This window comes from Pristiophorus japonicus, chromosome 13 (assembly GCF_044704955.1).
Source record: "Pristiophorus japonicus isolate sPriJap1 chromosome 13, sPriJap1.hap1, whole genome shotgun sequence".
In the NCBI taxonomy this organism is placed as follows: Eukaryota; Metazoa; Chordata; class Chondrichthyes; family Pristiophoridae; genus Pristiophorus; species Pristiophorus japonicus.
Genome location: NC_091989.1, coordinates 193,569,734 through 193,588,313, shown reverse-complemented (window position 1 = coordinate 193,588,313; position 18,580 = coordinate 193,569,734). Strand labels below are relative to the sequence as shown.

The 18,580-nt window shown below is 51.4% G+C and overlaps 1 protein-coding gene across 3 annotated transcripts in view; it reads left to right on the top strand.

Moving 5' to 3' along the window:
- The first annotated feature begins 2,038 nt into the window (after positions 1-2,038).
- Positions 2,039-18,580, top strand: part of ss18l2 (ss18, like 2) — a 47,684-nt gene continuing 31,142 nt past the window's right edge. For all 3 annotated transcript variants that reach the window (XM_070898325.1, XM_070898324.1, XM_070898323.1), the window contains exons 1-3: positions 2,039-2,147; positions 8,085-8,161; positions 18,361-18,445. In XM_070898325.1, the coding sequence (XP_070754426.1) occupies positions 2,079-2,147; positions 8,085-8,161; positions 18,361-18,445 (231 nt within the window). In that variant the 5' untranslated portion in view covers positions 2,039-2,078. The remainder of the gene's footprint in view (positions 2,148-8,084; positions 8,162-18,360; positions 18,446-18,580) is intronic.

Here is an 18,580-nt window from a genome sequence, read left to right as displayed (position 1 = left end):
GAGTTAGATATAGTCCTAACTACTCGGGGATCAAGGGGAAAGCAGGAATGGGGGGTACTGAGGTTGCATGTTCAGCCATGAACTCATTGAATGGTGGTGCAGGCTTGAAGGGCCGAATGGCCTACTCCTGCACCTATTTTCTATGTTTCTAGGAGTAGACCCTATGGCCCCTTGAGCCTGCTCCACCATTTAATACAATCATGGCTGATCCGATCATGGACTCGGGTCCACTTCCCTGCCCGCTCCCCATAACCCCTTATTCCCTTATCGGTTAAGAAACTCACAGTTAAGAGTATTGTGCATAGTTTGAGACTTTTTTTAAAAAGAGAGGATATCAATGCAATAGGAATGGTGCAGGGTAGAGTCACTGGGATGCTATCTTGGATGAGTGGGTTACAGTTTTTAAAATGATCTGGAGACTCTGAAGCTTTTCTCACTGCATTGATTAGGGTTAAGGGGTGTTCAACATTATTAAGGATTTTGATCAAGAGAATATTGTTTCCACTGGTTGATAGTAAGTGAATGAAAGGGGAGATAATTACATTGGCCTATTTCGGTGCTGAAATGTCTTTCAGCCCAACCAGTTTATTTTGCCCTCTTTGTGAGTAAGTGGTCTTAATCACATTTATCAGCCCTGTTCCAATCTGACTATACTCAACAACAACTTGTATTTATATAGCACTTTTAACGTAGTGAAACTTCTCAAGGCGCTTCCCAGGAGTATTGAGATTTTAAAAATTGACACCGAGCTGCATAAGTAGAAATTAGCGCAGGTGACTGGTCACAGAGGTAGGTTTTAAGAAGCGTCTTGAAGGAGGAAAGGGAGGTGAAGAGGTTTAGGCAGGGAGTTCCAGAGCTTCGAGCTGAAGGCACGGCCACCGATGGTTGAGCGATTATAATCAGGGATTATAATCAAGGGGGCAGAATTGGAGGGGGGTTAGGGGGCTGGAGGAGATTAGAGATAGAGAGGGGTGAGGCCACGGAGCGATCTTCACCCACCTCGCCAATCCGCCTCAACCACTCCCCCTGAGAGTGAATTCTCGGTGTGAAGGAGTTTCTCCTGCCCCCTGTACTAAGTGTCTTGCATTTAATCTTGTTTCTCTGGCCCCTCATTCTAGCCCTCTCAACTACTGGACACAGTCTGTATCTACCCTATCACATCTTTTCATTGTGTGGAACTCGCTCCCACAGGGAGGGGTTGAGGTGAATAGTATCGTTGCATTTAAGGGGAAGCTAGATAAACACATGAGGGAGAAAGGAATAGAAGGGTGTGGTAGAGGGGTGGGAGGGGGCTGGTGTGGAACATAAACACCGGCACGGAGCGCTGGGCCCAATGGCCTGTCTCTATACAGTACATTGTGTAGTTGTACTTTTCCCCTTTCTAGTTGGGAATTAAACCTAGTTTGTTTACACAACAGGTGGTTAGCATGTGACGTTTCTCTGCCATGAACTGTTATTGAAGCAGAATCCTGTACCTTTGAGCAACATTAAGCGATAGTGGGATTACAGCAGGCCAGCTGCCTGGTGCAGAGAGCGCTTTGTGTTTGTGTTGGACATTCCCTGCAGTTTAAACCCCCCCCGCAACCCCGGCACCGCCCCGCCCCCTGCACTTAGTGCTCGCACCGCGAGGAGGCGCCACCCAGCAGCTGGGCTGGAACAGGAAGAGAAAGTGAGAGAGAGAGAGAGAGTGTGAGAGGGAGGGAGGGAGGGAGAGGGAGAGAGAGTGGGAGGGAGAGGGAGTGGGAGAGAGGGAGAGAGACAGAGTGTGAGAGGGAGAGAGAGTGGGAGAGAGAGAGAGAGACTGGGAGAGAGAGAGAGTGTGAGAGGGAGGGAGAGAGAGAGAGGAGAGAGAGAGAGAGACTGGGAGAGAGAGAGAGAGAGTGTGTGAGAGGGAGAGAGAGAGAGAGAGTGTGTGAGAGGGAGGGAGAGAGAGAGAGTGTGAGAGGGAGGGAGTGAGACAGAGAGGGAGGGAGAGAGAGAGAGAGAGAGGGAGGGAGTGAGTGAGGGATAGGAGAGAGCCCGAGGAGGGTGTGAGTGTGAGGGGGTGGGGGAGGGAGGGAGCGCGGGGCCCGGGCGGGATGTCGGTGGTTTTTGTGCCGCAGAGACTCCGCGGGAAATGCGAAATAAACCAGGCGACCATCCAGCGGGTGAGCGGCCGGGGCCCGGGGGGGGAGAGGCCGGAGAGGGGCCGGAGGCGGGGGGGGGGCCCGGGGGGGAGACGGGGGAGAGGCCGGGGCCCGGGGAGAGGCCGGGGCCCGGGCTGCGGGAGGTCGAGGCCAGGGCCCGGGGAGAGCGGGGAGCCGGGCTGCGGGAGGCCGGGGCCGGGCCTGGATTCAATCCCCGGGCTCGCGGCTCCCGCGCTCTCCTTCACCGGGCGGGAGGCCGGGGATCGGGGCCTGGTCTCTCGGGCGGGACTTTTGCCGTTTTGGGTGATTCATTTATTTTATTTTTATTTTTATATATATTTCCGCGGTTGGTTTGACCTCCCCGCCCGCCCGGGCCCCGAGAGTTTCCAGTCCCGCCCGACCGCCGCGCTCTGCCCGCGCCGCCCGACCGCAAACACCGCATTTATTGATTTAAAGGGAACCGACCCCCCGCATTTAAAGGGGCAGTCCCTCCCTGTCATTCAAAACAACCGGCCGTGGATACAAATCCGGAGCTCCTCCCACTTTCCACAACATTGAGGGGGAGGTGGAAGAAGGAATGACCAGAGTTCCCACTTTTGATGGCCGGCCCCGTCTGTTCCCTCAGGTGGATGTAAAAGATCCCGCGGCACTATTTTGTGGAAGAGCAGGAGAGTTCCCCATGTGTCCTGGCCAATATTTCTTGGTAGTCTGTCTGTCGTATCCAACAAAGACGTTGTTGCGCTAATCATCAATGGTATATGTCCTCAAGTGGCTGTATAGGCCAATTCTGGATGCACATAGTCTCTTGCACGTGGGACAAGGGAAGTTCGATGTGCCTGATGCTGACAGTACTGCCACCTGATGTCGTCTAGCTCTAGTGTCCCGCAGGCATTGACATCGGCTTTCTTCGAAGATCTGGCAGGCAGTCCTCGTGAGGGTTCGCCACTGGATTTTATTAGCTGCTGTATTCTCGAGGTCCTTTGGTCGGATGCCACAGTACTGGAGGTTAGCCTTGATGCAATCTTTGTAGCGATTGCGGGGGCGCCCCTGGTGTCTTCGGCCTTCACAGAGCTCGCCGTGAAGAAGCTGACGAGGGATCCTTGACTCATCCATGCAGATGGCATGTCCAGCCCACCGGAACTGGGCTCGCCTGATCACCACCTCGATGCTAGTTGATTGTGCTCTCTCCAGAACCTCAAAGTTTGACACCCGGTCTTGCCAGCGTATGTGGAGTATAGATCTGAGACTGCGCATATGGAAAGCTTCCAACTTTTTGATGTGACGCCTGTAGGGTGTCCAGGTCTCACATCCATAAAGGAGAGATGAGAGAACGACTGCTCTATACACCAACAGTTTAGTTGACAGTCGGATGTGGTGGTGACTCAACACCTTAGTGCGCAAGCGACCAAGTGCCTGGCTGGCTTTACAGATCCTGGCATCAATCTCCTTGTCCAAGGACCCATCACTTGATATGGTGCAGCCAAGGTATTTGAAGCTGTTCACTGACTTTAGTTGTATACTGCCGGTGGAGACTGTGGGAGCAGGTGCTGTGGTGCCAGGGGCAGGCTGATAGAGAACCTCGGTTTTACTGAGGCTGATGGTTGGGCCAAACAATTCTGTTGCCTCAGCAAATCTGCTGAGTATGAATTGTAGGTCACTCTCCTTGTGTGCCATAAGGGCGCAGTCGTCAGCAAAGAGTGCCACTTGGATGAGTCGTTTCCGTACTTTGGTCTTTGCAGCAAGGCGGCGGAGGTCGAACAGTGGACCATCTAATCGATATTTCCATTGCTGGGAAGATCATCGCCCGTATAGTATTGAACAGACTAATAGCTAGTGTCTCAGAAGTAAATGTTCCAGAAACACAATGTGGCTTTCGACCTGGTCGGAGCACAACGGACATGATCTTTGCACTCAGACAAGTGCAGGAGAAGTGCATTGAGCAGAACATGGACCTGTACGCTGTATTTATTGACCTCACCAAGGCCTTTGATACTGTCAACAGAGCAGCGCTGTGGTAATCTTGACCAAACTTGGGTGCCCAAGGACGTTTGTCCACATCATCGAGCTGTTTCATGACAACATGACAGGTGAAGTGCTCTCAGAGGGTACAACCACGGCCCCATTTGCCATCTCAAATGGAGTGAAACAAGGTTGTGTACTCGCTCTAGTTCTGTTCAACCTATTCTTTACCTGCGTCTTGAACTATGCCATAAAAGACTTGGAGTTTGGGGTTTACCTGAAATATCGATTAGATGGTTCACTGTTTGACCTCTGCCGCCTTGCTGCAAAGGCCAATATTTATCCCTCAACCAACATCACTAAAACAGATTATCGCATCGCTGTGTGTGGCAGCTTGCTGTGCACAAATTGACTGCCGCGTTTCCTACATTACAACAGTGACTGCATTCCAAAAGTACTTCATTGGCTGTAAAGCGCTTTGGGGCATCCTGAGGTGGTGAAAGATGCTATAGAAATGCAAGTCTTTTCTTTCTTTCATCGAGGGATATAAAATAAAAAAGAAAGACTTGCATTTATATAACGTCTTTCACAAGCTCAGGTCGTCCCAAAGCGCTTTACAACCAATGAAGTACTTCGGAAGTGTAGTCACTGTTTTCATGTAGGAAATGTGGCAGCCAATTTATGCACAGCAAGCTCCCACAAACAGCAATGTGACAGTGACCAGATAATCTGTTTTGTGATGTTGAATGAGGGATAAATATTGGTCAGAACACCTGGGAAGGTTAAGGGGTGATCTGATCAAAGTTTTCAAGACATTAAGGGGAACAGAGAGGGTAAATAGAGAGAAACTATTCCCGCTGGTTGGGGAGTCTAGGACTAGGGGTTAAAGTCTAAAAATTAGAGCCAGACCTTTCAGGAGTGAAATTAGGAAACACTTCTACACATACAGGGTGGTAGGAGTTTGGAACTCTCTTCCGCAAAATGGAAATTGATACTCGATCAATTGTTAATTTTAAATTGGAGATTGATAGCTTTTTGTTAATAACTCCCCTGCTCTTCTTCAAAATAGTGCCAGGAATCTTTTATGTCGTCTTGAGAGAGCAGACGGGGCCTCGGTTTAACGTCTCATCCATAAGTCACCATAGGGCCCCTTGATCCTGCTCCGCCATTCAATAAGATCATGGCTGATCTTCTACCTCAGCTACACTTTCCCGCCCGATCCCCATATCCCTTAATTCCCTTAGTGCCCAAAAATTTATCGATCTCAGCCTTGAATATACCAACGACTCCGCATCCACAGCCCTCTGGGGCAGAGAATTGCAAAGATTCACAACCCTCTGAGTGAAGAAATTCCTCCCCATCTCAGTCCTCAATGGCCGACCACTTATCCTGAGATTATGTCCCCTCGTTCTGGACTCCCCAGTCAGGGGAGACAACCTCCCAGCATCTACCCTGTCAAGCCCTTTTAAGAATTTTACACGTTTCAGTGAGATTCTCGGGATATCTAGGGGATGGGCAATAATGCTGGGCTTGTCTGCAGCACCCACATCCCAAGAATGGATAAAAAAAACAGAGAAGAAGGGGCTGGAATATGACAACTTAAGAGTTAAGAATGGACACAGTGAGCAGCCTTCGGCCGCCTGAGGAAAAGAGTGTTCGAAGACCAGGCCCTCAAACCTGCCACCAAGCTCATGGTCTACAGGGCTGTACTGATACCCACCATCCTGTATGGCTCAGAGACATGGACCATGTACAGTAGACACCTCAAGTCGCTGGAGAAATACCACCAACGATGTCTCCATAAGATCCTACAAATCCCCTGGGAGGACAGATGCACCGACATTAGCGTCCTCGACCAGGCCGACATCCCCAGCATCGAAGCACTGACCACACTCGATCAGCTCCGCTGGGCAGGGCCACATTGTCCGCATGCCAGACACGAGACTCCCAAAGCAAGCGCTCTACTCGGAATTCCTTCACGGCAAACAAGCAAAAGGTGGACAGAGGAAACGTTTCAAGGACACCCTCAAAGCCTCCCTGATAAAGTGCAACATCCCCACTGACACCTGGGAGTCCCTGGCCAAAGACCGCCCTAAGTGGAGGAAGAGCATCCGGGAGGGCGCTGAGCACCTCGAGTCTCATCGCCGAGAGCATGCAGAAATCAAGCACAGGCAGCGAAGGAGAATGCGGCAAACCAGTCCCACCCACCCCTTCCCTCAGCCACTGTCTGTCCCACCTGTGACAGGGTCTGTGGTTCTCGTATTGGACTGTTCCGTCAGGTAAGGGCTCACTTTCAGAGTGGGAGCAAATCTTCCTCAATTCCAAGGGACTGCCTACGATGATGATGATCAAACTATACCCCAACTATACAGCACAGAAGGAGGCTAGTCAGCCCTTTGCACTTACGCTGGATCTCTGAAAGAGCTACCCCACTCTCCTGCCTGCCCTCTTTTCCAGAATTTTGACCCAGCGACAATGAAAGTTGAATGAAGAAAGACTGGATCGACTGGGCCTGTGTTCACTGGAGTTTAGAAGAATGAGAGGGGATCTCATAGAAATATATAAACACGGGACTGGACAGGTTAGATGCAGGAAGAGTGTTTCCGATGTTGGGGAAGTCCAGAACCAGGGGACACAGTCTAAGGATAAGGGGTAAGCCATTTGGGACCGAGATGAGGAGAAACTTCTTCACCCAGAGAGTGATGAACCTGTGGAATTCTCTACCACAGGAAGTTGTTGATGCCAGTTCGTTAGATATATTCAAGAGGGAGTTAGATGTGTCCCTTACGGCTAAAGGGATCAAGGGGTATGGAGAGAAAGCAGGAAAGGGGTACTGAGGGAATGATCAGCCATGATCTTATTGAATGGTGGTGCAGGCTCGAATGGCCTACTCCTGCACCTATTTTCTATGTTTCTATGAATGTAAATTCTGGGCTGCCACTCCCGGTGCCAGTGCTGAGGAGGCGCTGCACTGTCGGAGGTGCCGTCTTTCAGATGAGACGTTAAACCGAGGCCCCGTCTGCCCTCTCAGGTGGACGTTAAAGATCCTACGGCCACTATGGAGAAGAGCAGGGGAAATCCTGAGGTCCTGCTGCTCCACAGAAACAGACCATTCGGCCCAACCGAGGCTCATCTACCTCTTCCCATGGCCAACACTCCTTACGGCCTACATCGCCCTATAGGTGCAGCGAACGGTAGCACACTGGTTATGTTACCGGACTAATTATCCAGAGACATGAGTTCAAATCCCACCATGGCAGTTGTGGAATTTAAATTCAGTTAATTAAATAAATCTGGAATGAAAAGCTGATGACCAAGGAACCAACGGATTGTCGTAAAAGCCTTTCTGGTTCACTGATGTCCTGTAGGGAAGGAAATCTGCCGCCCTTACTGGGTCTGGCCTGGCCTATATGTGACTCCAGACCCACAGCAAGACTGCCCTCTGAAATAGCAGCTCACCAAGGATGGACAATAAATGCTGGCCGTGCCAACGACGCCCACATCCCATGAATGAATAAATAAATAAAAACTACCAAGAACACATTAACTGTTCAGTTGTCTCTCTGCTGTTTGTGGGATTTCCAAAGCAACAGTGACTACAATTCAAAAAGTAATTCATTGCAAATTCTTCTTCAAGAAATAAAGCAATAAAGATGAAAAGGAGCTGTATTCAGGGAATCAGCTGATCTGATTGACACACAGTCAGCTTAAAACTCACACCCGGCTTGCTGTATAGCAATTGGGGAAAGGGATCCCTAGCCAATTTGTTTTGCCTCTGCTAGTCCCGGGACGCTGAGGCCAAATATCATATTGCTGTTCATGGCTGACAGCGGCTCACCCGGACTGGGGAACCTCTGGTCTGGCTGCATTCAGATGTAGCCCTTAGAGGGGGCACGGGGAGCTGTGGTTGGGATACTCCTGGCTCCTTGGCTCGGTATCGTGTAATAATTCGAATGCTCTGAATGTGTTACTAAAGGTGGCAATGTTGTCTGGTTTCAGTTACTCGATGAAAACAACCAGTTAATTCAGTGCATTGTGGAGTATCAGAACAATGGAAAGGCTGCAGAGTGCACGCAGTAAGTGATTTATTTTCCGATTTCATGAGGGGAGTTGGGTTGGGGCACTAAAGATGGGGCTAAACTGGAGTTTCCAAATGTCAGTCACTGATCTGCAAAACTTTTATAAAACACTAGTTCATCCCCAGCTGGAGTATTGTGTCCAATTCTGGGCACCGCACTTTCATTGTAGGCAGTCCCTCGTATCGAGGATGATTTGCTTCCACACCAAAAAGGGTGTTTCAATGAAGGACCTAATATCCCAGATCCCGAACTACATCCTGAAGGGTGGAAGATACCTGTAGGTGGATTTTTTTAATGTGGGGTGGCCGTTGCACACCAGCCACCACACGGGCTTTACAGAGCGAGGTCTTGGTCCAGTGGCAAGGGTTAACCAAGACGACTGGAGACCAGCTCTGCTGCACGGGCCTAGTGCGCTCACATATCGCACAGTGTGGGCTGGGCCATGCTGCCTCTGGGCCCCTGGCCCTGAACTCACGCCTCTCCTGGGCCCCGATCACGTCCCTCTACAATCTCTCGCTGCTCCTGCTGTACCTGCCCACGCTCCAATCACCGACCTGGGCCTTGCTGACGTCGCTCTTCGCTGCTGTCGCCCTCCTGCACCAGCTCGCGCTGTACCTTGTCGCGGCACGCCTCCACGCTGCTCCAGGGCTGCCGTACCTCCGCTCCCTTTATGGCCCTGGCCTGCCGCTGGTGTTCTCACGCAGGTCGGGGCCTCCACGCTGCTCCACCGCACTTTAGAAAGGACATGAAGGCTTTTGAGAGGGTACAGGAGAGATTTGCTCGAAAGGTTCCAGGGTTGATGGATTACAGTTACGGGGATAGACTGGAGAAGCTGGAGTTGTTCTCCTTAGAGCAGAGAAGGTTGAGAGGAAATTTGATCGAGGTGTTCAAAATCATGAAAGGTTCAGAGAGTAAAGAAGGAGAAACAGTTTCCAGTGGCTGAAGGGTCGGTAACCAGAGGACACAGATTTAAGGCGATTGGCAAAAGAACCAGGTGCGAGATGAGGAAAAACCTTTTACGCAGCGAGTGGTTAGGATCTGGAATGCACTGCCTGAGAGGGTGGTGGAGGCAGACTCAATGTAGCCTTCAAAAGAGAATTGGATAAATACTTGAAGTAGAAACAATAGGGAAAGAGCGGGGAGTGGGACTGACTGGGTTGCTCTTTGAATACCCTCCTCCTCTGTGCTATACCGCTCTATGATCCGATGTATTTATTTGTAATTAATATGAAGCACAACAAATTAGCAAACAGTAAAATTGAATGTTTAAATATCGACTTGCAACAGTAAAGTCTGCAATGGGTTAATTGCCCTGGAGAGGAATTTCGGGAGGATGGAATATTTAAGTTTCTCCGAGGTATGGAAATTAAGCCCTGGTTTTCAGCACGGCGAATTCAGTTTGGTTTACATCACCGTGGGGAAACTTTTTGGTTCAGTGTGTGGCATCCCATGGTCAGGGAGACTTTGTCGAGTCAATTATCAGGATTCAAAATTGCTGCCCTGTTTCAGATTCCAGTATTTAACCTTTTAAAGTTGTCAACTTCAGCTAATTCCTTCGAACAGTAGTTCTCCAGGCACATCTCCCACAGGTAACAAAAAGTCACTGTGTATGAACTGGTGTCTCAAGGTGCAATGTTGCATATCGGTGAGCAATTCACGTACGAAACCTACGCAATAGAATTGTTCATTTCGCATCAAAGGAACTGTCGAAATCTCGACTCCCGATAAACGACTCAGACACCTTCAGCTCCGGCAGAAGTTTCTTTAATTTACTTGCTAGCAAGGGGCAGGTCACACTCAGTCAAGGGCTAAGTGAACACCTCCGCAATGGTACAGTTTCACGAGATATTTATACAGTAAAACCCAAGTTATGGCCTCTCCCTGTGTATTGGCTCTGTCTCGCAGTCAGTGAATACAGATAAAGAGTTAATTACTACATCCTTGTCCTGACATGGTTTCCAGATATTTCCTTTTGTCAGGGTTATTAGTTGGCCAGCCGGCCATCACTCGATGAGAGTGTGATAATGAGCTATTACCTGTCTTGCATTGTGTCAGGATTGTCCAGTTTCCTGGTCAGTTATCTTTTTGCATCAAATGGATGAGGTCTGTACAAGAGATAATGGCTGGTGGTTTGAGTACTTCGAAAAGGGTGGGGTGGCATGGAACTGGTGTCGTATAGACAATAGGAGAGCACCATGGGGGGGTACTTGTCTCAGCAGGACTTGCCTCCCAGCTGTCTGATGGCTATCAGCCATTTCAAGCCAGGTTTAGCTGTTTATGCAAACCGACTGCTTTATGCAGAAAGTTCTGGAAGGACCAGGACTCCATTTTGTTATATATTGCAAAGGGCACAAAAATACCGTGTGGTATCAGCTTAGATAAAAATACATTTCCACAGAACCAAGTAGTTAATTACGTCACAGAAACACACCCATTGATCTTCTAGAATCTCACAGCACAGGAGGGGGCCATTGGGCCCATCGAGCCTGTGCCGGCTCTGTGACAGAGCGATCCAATCAGTCCCATTCCCCCCGCTCTTTCCCCACAGCCCGGCACATTTATCCAATTCCCTGTTTGAAAGTCACTATTGAATCTGCTCCCACCGCCCTTTCAGGCAGCGCGTTCCCGATCACAACAACTCGCTGAGTAAAAACATTCTCATCTTGCCCCCCCATCCCTCTGGTTCTTTTGCCAATTCCCTTAATTCTGTGTCCCTCTGGTTACCCACCCTCCTGCCCCTGGGAAATGTTTCTCCTTATTTACTCTATCAAAACCCCTCATCATTTTGAACACCTCTATTAAATCTCCTCTCAACCTTCTCTGCTCCAAGGAGAACAACCCCAGCTTCTCCAGTCTATCCCCGTAACTGAAGTCCCTCATCCCTGGAACCATTCTGGTAAATCCCCTCTGCACCCTCTCCAAGGCCTCGACATCGAAGGATATACTTTTTGATCAGAGGATACTGTCTGATCTTTAAATAAGACAATTCAAACCCAAATCACAGTTACTTTAAAACGCAGAAAAATTTGAGTCTTTCTCAGCAAACACTGAAGCAGATCACACAGTCCTGCCACCTCTGGGACCCAGAGTTGAATGCACTTTAAACCGATGGGATCAAATTCTTTTACGTGAAATTTATTTGGGCTGTCTGAACACAACAACAACAACAACTTGTATTTATATAGCACCTTTAACGTCGTGAAATGTCCCAAGGCGCTCCACAGGAGTATTATGAGATAAAAAATTTGATACCAAGCTGTATAAATTGAAATTAGCGCAGGTGACCAAAAGTTCGGTCAAAGAGGTCGGTTTTAAGGAACGTTTAAGGAATGAAGCCCTGCTTTCTATCCTGATTTTGAAGGAGGAAAGAGAGGTGGAGAGGTTTAGGCAGACAGTTCCAGAACTTGGGGCCTCGGCCACAGAAGGCACGGCCGCCAATGATGGAGTGATTTAAATCGGGGATGCTCAAGAGCCCAGAATTGGAGGAGCGCAGACATCTCGGGGGTGGAAGGCGGGGGTGGGGGAGTGGGGGAGCTGTGGGACTGGAGGACATTGCAGAGATAGGGAGGGGCGAGGCCATGGAGAACACAGGAGAAAACGGTCACGATTCGCTAAACTGGCACTGGAATTGAGAAAGGCCACTCTGATGGATCAACAGGAGATGATGTTGTAGAGTTGGGTGGAAGCACATTATTGGGACAGCTGACTGGAATGTTACTGTGCATCTCACTGTTAAAGAACAGAACTGCCTCTAATTCACCACCCACACCTCCACAACCAAGTCTGAACAACGTTGGTTCTACTGAAAGAAAGACTTTCTCAAAGCCCTTTACAGGCAATGAAGTGCTTTTGAAGTGTAGTCAGTGTTGTAAAATAAGAATCGTAGCAGCCAATTTTCACACAGCACAATTCCCACAAACAGCAATGTGATAATGACCAGATAATCTGTTTTAGTGATGCTGCTTGAGGGATAAATATTGGCCCCAGGACTCCCCTACTCTTCTTCCGCAATAGTGGCCGAGGGATCTTTTACGTCCACCTGAGAGGGCAGACGGGGCCTCGGTTTAACGTCTCACCTGAAAGACGACCCCTCCGACAGTGCAGCACTCCCTCAGTACTGCTCCTCCGACAGTGCGGCGCTCCCTCAGTACTGCCCCTCCGACAGTGCAGCACTCCCTCAGTACTGCCCCTCCGACTGTACGGCACTCCCTCAGTACTGTTCCTCCGACAGTGCAGCACTCCCTCAGTACTGTCCCTCCGACAATGCAGCGCTCCCTCAGCACTGCTCCTCCGACAGTGAAGCACTCCCTCAGTACTGCCTCTCCGACAGTGCGGTACTCCCTCAGTACTGCCCCTCCGACAGTGCGGCACTCCCTCAGTACTGCCCCTCCGACAGTGTGGCACTCCCTCAGTACTGTTCCTCCGACAGTGCAGCACTCCCTCAGTACTGCCCCTCCGACAGTGCGGCACTCCCTCAGTACTGTTCCTCCGACAGTGCAGCACTCCCTCAGTACGGTCCCTCCGACAATGTGGCGCTCCCTCAGTACTGCTCCTCCGACAGTGAAGCACTCCTTCAGTACTGCCCCTCCGACAGTGCAGCACTCCCTCAGTACTGTTCCTCCGACAGTGAAGCACTCCCTCAGTACTGCCCCTCCAATAGTGCAGCACTCCCTCAGTACTGCCCCTCCGACAGTGCAGCACTCCCTCAGTACTGCCCCTCCGACAGTGCAGCACTCCCTCAGTACTGCCCCTCCGACAGTGCGGCACTCCCTCAAGAACACTGACGTTGCTGTGTCTGTCCTCCCAGTGGATTTTCAGCATCTTGCGGAGACATCGTCGGTGGTATTTCTCCAGCGATTTGAGGTGTCTGCTGAACATGGTCCACGTCTCTGAGCCATACAGGAAGGCGGGTATCACTACTGCCCTGCAGACCATAAGCTTGGTGCTCGATTTGAGGTCCTGGTCTTCGAACACTCTCTTCCTCAGGCGACCGAAGGCTGCACTGGAGGCGGTGTTGGACCTCGTCATCGATGTCTGCCCTTGCTGATAGTAGGCTCCCGAGGTATGGAAAATGGTCCACGATGTCCAAGGCCGCGCCGTGGATTTTGATAACTAGGGGGCGGTGCTCTGTGGCGGGATCAGGTTGATGGAGGACCTGTGTCTTACGGATGTTTAGTGTAAGGCCCATGCTTTTGTACGCCTCGTTGAAGATGTTGACGATGACTTGGAGTTCGGCCTCCCAGTGTGCACAGACGCAGGCATCGTCCGCGTACTGTAGGTCAATGACAGAGGATGGGACGGCCTTGGATCTGGCCTGGAAGCGACGAAGGTTGAACAGGTTCCCACTGGTTCTATAGTTTAGTTCCACTCCAGCGGGGAGCTTGTTGATAGTGAGATGGAGCATTGCAGCGAGGAAGATCGAGAAGAGCGTTGACGCGATGACGCAGCCCTGCTTGACCCTGGGCCGGACGTGGATTGAGTGGTCTGACACCAAGACCATCTCGGCAACATCGCCCCCTTCCCCGCTTGCCTCAGTCCCGAGCTGCCTTAACCCTCCTCCGTACTCTAACCCCCGTGCTGTACCTGCCCTGGATGTGTTTGATGGGACAGTGTAGAGGGAGCTTTACTCTGTATCTAACCCCGTGCTGTACCTGCCCTGCAAGTGTTTGATGGGACAGTGTAGAGGGAGCTTTACTCTGTATCTAACCCCCTGTACCTGCCCTGGGAGTGTTTGATGGGACAGTGTGGAGGGAGCTTTACTCTGTATCTAACCCCGTGCTGTACCTGCCCTGGGAGTGTTTGATGGGACAGTGTAGAGGGAGCTTCACTCTGTATCTAACCCCCTGTACCTGCCCTGGGAGTGTTTGATGGGACAGTGTAGAGGGAGCTTCACTCTGTATCTAACCCCGTGCTGTACCTGCCCTGGGAGTGTTTGATGGGACAGTGTAGAGGGAGCTTCACTCTGTATCTAACCCCCTGTACCTGCCCTGGGAGTGTTTGATGGGACAGTGTGGAGGGAGCTTTACTCTGTATCTAACCCCCTGTACCTGCCCTGGGAGTGTTTGATGGGACAGTGTGGAGGGAGCTTTACTCTGTATCTAACCCCGTGCTGGGACAGTGGATTGAATCCTGTGGCGACCACACTGTGTTGGCGAGTGGGGGCTGGGGTTTCACGCTGACAGTCGGAGCTTTGTTCCGGCGTTGACGTGTCTCGACTCGATGGTAACTCGATCCCAGCACACACGTGTGGTGTGATTGTTTGTGTTCCTTGCTTCACAGCCAGTTTCATTCCTCAATCTAGTCTGACAGGTTTATAATGTAAATTTCCCTCCGATATCCTTCCTGCTCACAGTGCTGAGGCTCGGGCTGGGCTGCACAGCCTCCTCCTGCCTTCCTACAATCATAGAATAATGCAGCACAGGAGCAGGCCATTCGGCCCATTGTCCAGTCAGTCCCAGTCCCCCCCGCTCTTTCCCCATCCATCGTAGGCAGCCCCTAGGGATCGAGGTGACATCTTTCCCCATAGCCCGGAAATTTCCTCACCTTCAAGTATTTTCAATTTTCCTTTGAAGGGGACAATTGCCTCTGTATCCACCTCCTTATCACACAATGCTCACCCGCCAATGGTGGCAAATGTCGTCTGGTCCGTGATCGGTGGGGAGGGGGGACAGAGCGAGGGGAGGAGGTGGGGAGAGAGAGCGAGGGGGGGGGTGGGGGAGAGAGGGAGAGATGGAGGGGGGAGAGATGGGGTGAGAGCGCGGGGGTGGGGGAGAAGGGGGAGAGAGTGAGCGGAGGAGGGGATAGAGATCGGGGTGGAAGGGGGGGAGAGAGCGGTGGGGGAGAGGGGAGAGTGTAAGGGGAAGAGGGCGAGGGGAGTAGGGGAGAGGAGGGAGAGAGCGAGGGGAGGAGGGAGAGAGCGAGGGGAGAGGAGGGAGAGAGCGAGGGGAGGAGGGGAGAGGGAGAGAGAGAGCGAGGGAGTAGTGGAGGGGAGGGAGAGAGCGAGGGGAGTAGGGGAGAGGAGGGAGAGAGCGAGGGGAGGAGGGGAGAGGGAGAGAGAGAGCGAGGGAGTAGTGGAGGGGAGGGAGAGAGCGAGGGGAGTAGGGGAGAGGAGGGAGAGAGCGAGGGGAGGAGGGAGAGGGGGAGGGGGAAGAGAGCGAGCGGAAAGGGGGAGAAAGCGAGGGGGGGAGAGAGAGAGACTCAAGCTGTTGTGTGAGGGGGAGTTGGGGCAGAGAGAGTGACCAGATCACATTGGGCTGCCCCAGCTGCTGCCGGACTGATCCGAGGGACCGTGTCTCCATGACCCGGTGTCTGGTCAGAGCGGTGACTGCGCGCAGTTGCAGCACAACTTTCCACGTTGGGATTTGAAGTCTCGGTGCCCGGGGCAGTAATCCAGTCCCAGCACCATGGGGGCAACACTCTCCAATGATGGAATCTTCAACACCTCCTGGACAGGCAGAGTGGGGTCTCGGATAATATCTCAGTGAGAAGACATCACCGCCTCACAACTTGCATTTATATAGCACCTTTAACGTAGCAAAACCTCCTACGGTGCTTCACAGCAGCGAAAATCGAGCAGAATATGACACCGAGCTACAGAAGGAGATATTAGAACAGGTTGGTCAAAGAGGGAGATTTTAAGGAGCGTCTTAAAGGAGGAGAGAGAGAGGCGGAGAGGTTTAGGGAGGGAGTTCCAGAGCTTGGGGCCCAGGCAGCTGAAGGCACGGCCACCGATGGTGGAGCGATTATAATCAGGGATGCTCAAAATGGAAGAATTAGAGGAGCGCAGAGATCTCGGGTAGGTGCGGGGGGAGCAGGGGGTTGTGGGGCTGGAGGAGATTACAGAGATGGGGAGGGGCAAGGCTGTGGAGGGATTTGAAAATAAGGATGAGAATTTTTAATTCGGTATGGTACTGAGGCACACTGACCAGTCGGTCACATGTTTGACGTCCTGTCTGTGTTGAGTTAGCTGGTCTCAGTTCGTGCCCCAGGGTTAGGAATGTGATGGTGGGGCGGGGGTCGCATCGACCTGGGCTCCCACTCACTATCCAGTGACCACCACCCCCTCCCCTGCCTATAGGTTGCCAACAACAACAACTTGTATTTATATAACGCCTTTAACGTGGTGAAACGTCCCAAGGCGACAATTTGACACCGAGCCGCATAAGGAAAAATTAAGGGAAATCACCAAAAGCTTAGTCAAAGAGGTAGGTTTGAAGGAGCGTCCTGAAAGGTGAGAGAGGCGGAGAGGTTTAGGGAGGGAGTTCCAGAGCTTGGGGCCCAGGCAACAGAAGGCACGGCCACCGATGGTTGAGCGATTATAATCAGGGATGCTCAAGAGGGCAGAATTAGAGGAGCGCAGACATCTCGTGGGGAGGGTCGGGGATTGTGGTTGGGCGTATTCCTGGAGGGTGTGTCACATCGCCAACGGCCCCACCCTCACTCTCCCGCCATTGGTCGCCCAAGCTGTCAATCCTCTCAGTGTCCCGCCTTCCTACGACCATTTGGAAAGCGAACAGACTCTTCGTTACCCGATTTAAAAAAAATTGTTCATGGGATGAGGGCGCCGCTGGCAAGGCCGGCATTTATTGCCCGTCCCTAATTGCCCCTTGAGAAGGTGGTGGTGAGCCGCCTTCTTGAACCGCTGCAGTCCGTGTGGTGAAGGTGCTCCCACAGTGCTGTTAGGGAGGGAGTTCCAGGATTGTGACCCAGCGACGATGAAGGAACGGCCGATATATTTCCAAGTCGGGATGGTGTGTGACTGGGAGGGGAACGTGGAGGTGGTGGTGTTCCCATGGGCCTGCTGCCCTTGTCCTTCTAGGTGGTAGAGGTCGTGGGTTTGGGAGGTGCTGCCGAAGAAGCCTTGGCGAGTTGCTGCAGTGCATCTTGTAGATGGTACACACTGCAGCCAGGGGGCGCCGGTGGTGGAGGGAGTGAGTGTTGAAGGTGGTGGATGGGGGGTCAATCGAGCGGCTGCTTTGTCCTGGATGGTGTCGAGCTTCTTGAGGGTTGTTGGAGCTGCACTCATCCAGGCAAGTGGAGAGTATTCCATCACACTCCTGACTTGTGCCTTGGTGGAAAGACTTTGGGGAGTCAGGAAATGAAATTGGATGATCCTGATTGTCGGTCAAACAGCATTTATTCCCCATTTAATAACTAATAAACAAAAAAGTATGCAAAGAATGAACATTGATTTATCATCCTATGATTTATCCCCTACAATTTTTCTCGTTTACGGCACAGAAGAAGGCCATTCGGCCCATCGTGTCTGTGCCAGATGACAAGGAGCTATCCAGCCTAATCCCACTTTCCAGCTCTTCAGGTATTTATCCAACGCACTTAAAGTGCACATCCAAATACTGTTGAAATGTGGTGAGGGTTTCTGCCTCTCCCACCCTTTCAGTGAGTTCCAGACCCCCACCACCCTCTGGGTGAATAAAGTTCTCCTCAGATTTAAGGCGATTGGCAAAAGAGCCAAAGGTGACATGAGGAAAAACTGTTTTACACAGCGAGTGGTTAGGATCTGGAATGCACGGCCTGAGAGGGTGGGGGAGGCATACTCAATCACTGCTTTCAAAAGGGAGTTGGATAAGTAGCTGAAGCAAAAAGGGGAAAGTGCGGGGAGTGGGACTGGCTGAGGTGCTCTTGCAGAGAGCCGGCACGGGCTCGACGGGCCGAATGGCCTTCTGTGCTGTAACCATTCTCTGATTCTACTTCCGTCTAATCCTTCTACCAATTACTTTAAATCTAGGCCCTCTGGTTATTAATCTCTCTGCTAAGGGAAACAGGTCCTTCCTATCCACTCTATCTAGGCCACTCATAATTTTATACACCTCAATAAACAACCCAAGCCTAGCCAATCTTTCCTCGTAACTAAAAGTCAGTGTCCAGGAGATTAATCTTGAATTCCTGGAGACTCCAGAACAATCCTGGAGGTTTGCTGACCCCTAACTCAGTGCTAGGGCGTGAGGTCGGGACTGGATCTAGCTCAGGGGCGATGCCCCCATCCCTGTTCAGCAGTCTGAAGGTGCTCACTATGGAAGGCTCACAGGAGGAATAGAGCCTTGGGCTTCCAACACCCATGGTACCGGTCCCCTGAGTGAGTTAGTGCCTTCAGGAGTGGGGAACGGGGTGGGGGAGGAGAGAGAGAAAAAGGTGGATGAAAAATCAATAATCTTTTCTCATTGATTGTTGCTCAGATATCAGCAGATCCTGCACAGAAACCTCATCTACCTGGCTACAATAGCAGACTCCAGCCAGAATGTGGCCAGCGCCCAGCCTGTGGTAAGTGACAGAGAATAGCTCGGTGATCGGGAGAAACAAAGTGTGTTTACTGCCACATGTTCACAGCTGGGAAATGGCTGCAGGCACCCTGCTCCGGGCTGTATGTTATTCCGTGTGTCCCCTGCTCCGGGCTGT